Source organism: Bactrocera dorsalis, unplaced genomic scaffold (genome assembly GCF_023373825.1).
Source record: "Bactrocera dorsalis isolate Fly_Bdor unplaced genomic scaffold, ASM2337382v1 BdCtg433, whole genome shotgun sequence".
Lineage (NCBI taxonomy): Eukaryota > Metazoa > Arthropoda > Insecta > Diptera > Tephritidae > Bactrocera > Bactrocera dorsalis.
Window position 1 is genome coordinate 1 of NW_026038484.1, and position 4,917 is coordinate 4,917.

General features: G+C 42.7%; 1 protein-coding gene across 1 annotated transcript; it reads right to left on the reverse strand.

Moving 5' to 3' along the window:
• Positions 1 to 1,063: 1,063 nt before the first annotated feature.
• Positions 1,064 to 2,859, reverse strand: LOC125780297 (uncharacterized). The gene has a single exon (XM_049462281.1). The coding sequence runs from the start codon at positions 2,172 to 2,174 to the stop codon at positions 1,536 to 1,538; it is 639 nt and encodes a 212-aa protein (XP_049318238.1). The 5' UTR covers positions 2,175 to 2,859; the 3' UTR covers positions 1,064 to 1,535.
• Between the last annotated feature and the right edge of the window lie 2,058 nt (positions 2,860 to 4,917).

The window sequence follows — 4,917 nt, forward strand, 5'->3', positions numbered from 1 at the left end:
ACGAGGGTACTCGCGGACATCCCAGTCGAAGCGTTCCAGAAATGTTACGAAGCATGGAGAATGCGCTGGAATCGCTGTAAAGCTGCCCAAAGGGATTACTGTGAAGGGTATGCTGGAGTTGTAGAATAATTTTCAAATTTACGGTTTTTATGGAATCAGTCTCATTACTTAATTGTCATACCTAGTATAAGAGAAAAGGTTTTGTAGAAGAAGAGGATACTTTGTCAACCTTTACCAACGGATGTAAAATGGACTTAGGATTAAGAACGGGGACCGAAGCGGTTGCACTTATCTGCCTACTTAGAGTCTCTGAAAGACCAATTCCTATCACTCGGAATGGAAAAAGCCCGATTAATTATTCTTGATTTACTTGCAGTGATCAGTTCTTTCGAGTTTATAATCCTTCACGTTTTTATTAGTTTACTAGGTAAGAAGATAGAGTGACTGTGTAGCCGCTATGATTCCTCTGGGACTAAAGTCCTCTCACTCTATTGGGTCTTCGCTGAACTCTGTGCTTCTGATAAAGTTAATCAGGACGAAAAGTTTTGTCTGTGCAACATACGAGATGTCGTCAAGAAACTTCGGACGGTACATTGGCATAGAAGATGTTTTTTAGTCTCTTTTTCTTCTAGCTCCCGACGGTTTCTAAAAAAGAAATTATATTTTACTAAGTCGGTTGCTTAATTTTGGAGTGTTTTCTTTTAAACCAACCAATCATATTGAGAGATCATTAACGATAAAATAGGAAATAAAAAGGAAAACCTTACAAATGGATAGCTTCGGCGGCTTTCAATTAAAACACCCTGTATAATATGTCATAGTACTGAAAAGTTAAACTAACAAATACGCATTCATACTTTTCAAGGTGCACACAGAGCAATAATCGTGCACATGTTAGTGAAGTTTCTCATATACGATTAAGATTTCACAGAAAATCTGCTTATTATTGCATAAGTTATTTGCATTTAGTTGCGTCATATCTATAGTTTCATTAAATCTGTACAAAAACTCACCTTTTAGGCCACTCACACTTTCCTTTAAAGAAAAAACTAAAATGCACCAATTCCGCAAATCGTTATAAACTTTTTATTTTTATACAGTTCAAATTTGGTATAACCAAATGTGGTTTAAAATTTAGATTAAACGTAAATGTATGCAAATTATGTATACAGAAATTATCAACGTAAGAAGTTGAAAACAGCCGGTTTAAAAAATGGTAAGTGAAATGATGAAACTTATTACAAAGGACTTTAAATGAAAACTTTATAAAAAATATAGACGCGGGTAGCGAACGAGAACCGGGATGCTGCGATAGGCGATGCTGCGTGATCGACGTCGTATCAACGAAAGGTGCGCGAGCTGCTTTCTCTATTCCTTTTGTTATAATTAGACTGCAGAATGTCATCGCGTTTGGGTGCATGTGCGTGTATGTGTGTTAATGAGTGGTGTTCGCTCGCGTGATGAGGTGATTAGTCGATTCGATGTGATGTGACGTCGCTACTCATTTAGCCATCCCGGCCCCCCTAGGCGAGTATTTAGCCTAGAAGCCGCTGTAGCTGCTGGAGCGTTGCTACCACGCTGCTGAGACCTGTTGACCGGCGGGATTGCGGACTAAGCTGATGGCGTCTTGTTGATGTTGCCCGGTTATGGCGCCAAGGACGGGATTCTGCTGCAGAGGGTCCGCGGCGGCGGTATGCCGTCACAGGAGTCCTTTGGGAACGCCTGACGTTACCACTGGTGCGAGGAGCCGGTGGGCGCCGGGAGTCGCGTCTGGGAATGCGGTGCAGCATCGTATGATGAGCCCGCACACAGATTTGGCAACGATTAGGTGATGGGCACTCCTGAGTTGCGTGGGAAGTTGCCAGACAATTCAGGCAATACCCGTGCGCCTGTGCCACCTGCTGGCGTTGCATCGGCGGCATGCCTTTGAAGATACCGCAGTGCGATAGCCGATGAGGGCGGCGGCATAATGGGCAGCGAATTAGTTGCAAATCCGCTGGTAATGCTGGCGTGCTTTGACGCGGAGCCGTTGTCGCGGTGGAGCCTGTTGTTGTTCGAGGCGCTGCCGGTGCAGTGTTGGTCCGGGGTGCTGCTATTGGGGCAGCTTCAGCGCGAGGGGCGGAAATTGCCGAACGCATGGTTGGCGTTGACGATGATGCCATATCCACGTCCATATTACTCTGTGAGAGAAATTATGATATTAGAAATGTATTGTGAAATTTACAATAATATGGACGTTTGTGCCACGATATGTGGCATGAATAGGATGTCTTTTTTTATCAGACATTTATGTTAAGTCTTTGTGTCATTAATGTTATTCGAGGTTTCGATTTGGTAAGCGGTTATATGTTTTAACGATTTATTGATTTATTATTGCGGTTTCGGTTTTACGTTTCTTTATCTTCGGCGGTTGGTAGAAAGCATAATTTTACGAGCGGTCTGGTTAGTGTTCCGGTTTGAGTGCGGAGATCAACTACTCGAACATGACCGTCGGAACCGTAATGAAGTTGTTTTATGCGGCCGAGTCGCCATTCCGTAGGAGGGAGACAATCATCTTGTATAAGGACGCAGTCTCCAAGCTTTGGTGCCTTTTCTTGAGTTTTCCACCGGTATCTCTTGTGAAGGTCCTTTATGTAGTCTTCCTTCCATCGGCGGCTGAAATCATGATGGAGGATTTTAATTCGCTCCCATCTGTTCGATAAGGATAGCGACTCCACGCCTGGCTCAGGTATGGCCAGAATGGGTGCTCCTTTGAGAAAATGCCCTGGGGTTAAGGCTGTGAAGTCGGAGGGATCTTGCGAGAGTGGTGAGATAGGTCTAGAGTTTAGTACGGCTTCGATACGAGTGAGTAATGTAGTAAACTCCTCATAATTGAATTTATGGTCACCAGCCGTTTTCTTTAAATGGGACTTGAAGCTCTTTACTGCTGATTCCCAGAGTCCGCCCATGTGTGGAGAACATGGGGGTATGAATTGCCAATCGATTCCTTGGGGTGCATATTTTCTGACAATTTCGGGGGATACTTCTTTCATGAATTGTAAAAACTCCTTTTCCGTGGCTCTTTGAGCTCCGACAAAGTTTTTTCCATTGTCGCTCATAATTTTTAAAGGAAATCCGCGCCGTCCGACAAAGCGGGCAAATGCTGCAAGAAAAGCCGCAGTAGTCAGATCCGAACATAGCTCGAGGTGTACTGCCTTTGTTGTAAAACATACAAAGACAGCCACATACCCTTTTCTAAATGAGGAAGACCTTAGCATTGAGGCCTTTATCTGGAAAGGTCCAGCAAAATCAACCCCAGTGATGGTAAAGGGTAAAGCGTAGTTGCAGCGTTCAGGTGGTAGGGCTGCCATGATCTGCGTACGCATCTTGTGCTTGTACATAGTACACTGTTTACACATGAAAATGGTTCTTTTAATTTGTGGCTTTAGTCGCGGTACATAAAACTCTTGCCGGACCATTTGTTGCATCAAGCGATGCTCACCATGCATTGTAAGCTGGTGGAGATATATTAGAAATAAGTAGGCAAAACGGGATTTCTCTGGGATAATGATGGGATGTCGTTCATTGTAACTAAGGCTGGAGTTGGCTAGTCTTCCATTTGCCCGTAGTAATCCCTTAGCGTCCAGGAATGGGTTTAACACGAGAAGTGAGCTTCCCTTTTCGAGAGGTCGCTTTTCAAGCAACTTTGATTTCTCTTTGCTGAAATAGCGAGTTTGTGTATACAAGATTAGACTGACCTTGGCATGTTGCAAGTCGGAATATGTTAGTTGTATGTCAGGATCGTTTGATATCCTTTTCACCTTTTGTTTAAGTTTATGGATGAATTTGTGCATATAAGCGACTACCCTTAGTGCTCGAGGAAATGAGGAAAATCTTTGGAGAATATCATCCTCTTCTGGAGTGATATGAAAATTTTCTATTTTCCGACTTTCCGGAGGTATGATATTCCGAGCTGGAGACTTTGGCCAGAATTCTTGTGATTCTGTTAGCCATGTGGGACCGTTCCACCAGAGTGTAGTGCTGGTGAGGTGAAGTGGTTTGCAACCTCTTGTCCCCAGATCCGCCGGGTTATCTGCACTTGCAACATGTTGCCATTTTGCTGAGCCAACTAAGTCTAAGATTTGTGATATGCGATTCGATACATATGTCTTCCAAGTATAGGGTGGTTTTTCCAACCATGCTAGAACTATTTCTGAGTCTGACCAGAGATACATTTTGTGATCGTTTAATTTTAGATGGGTTTGAACTATTGAAATTAATTTTGCTAACAGAAGAGCACCATTTAGTTCAAGCCGTGGCAGGCTTAGTGTCTTCAAAGGTGCAACTTTGGCTTTGGCTACCAAAAGATGTGAAGTTATTTTGCTATCATACTGAGTGCGTATGTAGACTGTTGCGCAATAAGCCTTTTCAGAGGCATCACAGAAACCGTGTAATTCTGTGTTAATGTTAGGGGTGAAATTTACCCATCGAGGGATTCGAATTTCTGATATAGTATGTAGGTTGTTAGCAAATTGAACCCATTTAGTTAAACGTAAAGGTTTTACCTGTTCATCCCATTCAGTGCCATCTTGCCACAGTTCTTGAATGAGAATTTTAGCTTGAATCATTATTGGCGAAAGCCATCCTGCGGGGTCGAAAAGTTTGCCACCGAGGAAAGGATTTGTCGTTTTGTACTGGCGGACATTGCAGATATTGACTCAATTGTATATGAGAATTGATCTGTTATCGCATTCCATTGAATCCCTAGTGTTTTTGTTGTACTAGCTTTTTCGAATTTGAGGAAGTCAGTATCTAATAAGTCTTCCTTTCTTATATCTTTGATTATTTCGGGATGATTTGAGGTTATTTTCTTTAGGGGAAAACCTGCTGAATTTAGTGCTTTGATCACTTGAGATAATGATTCGCACGCTATTGGTA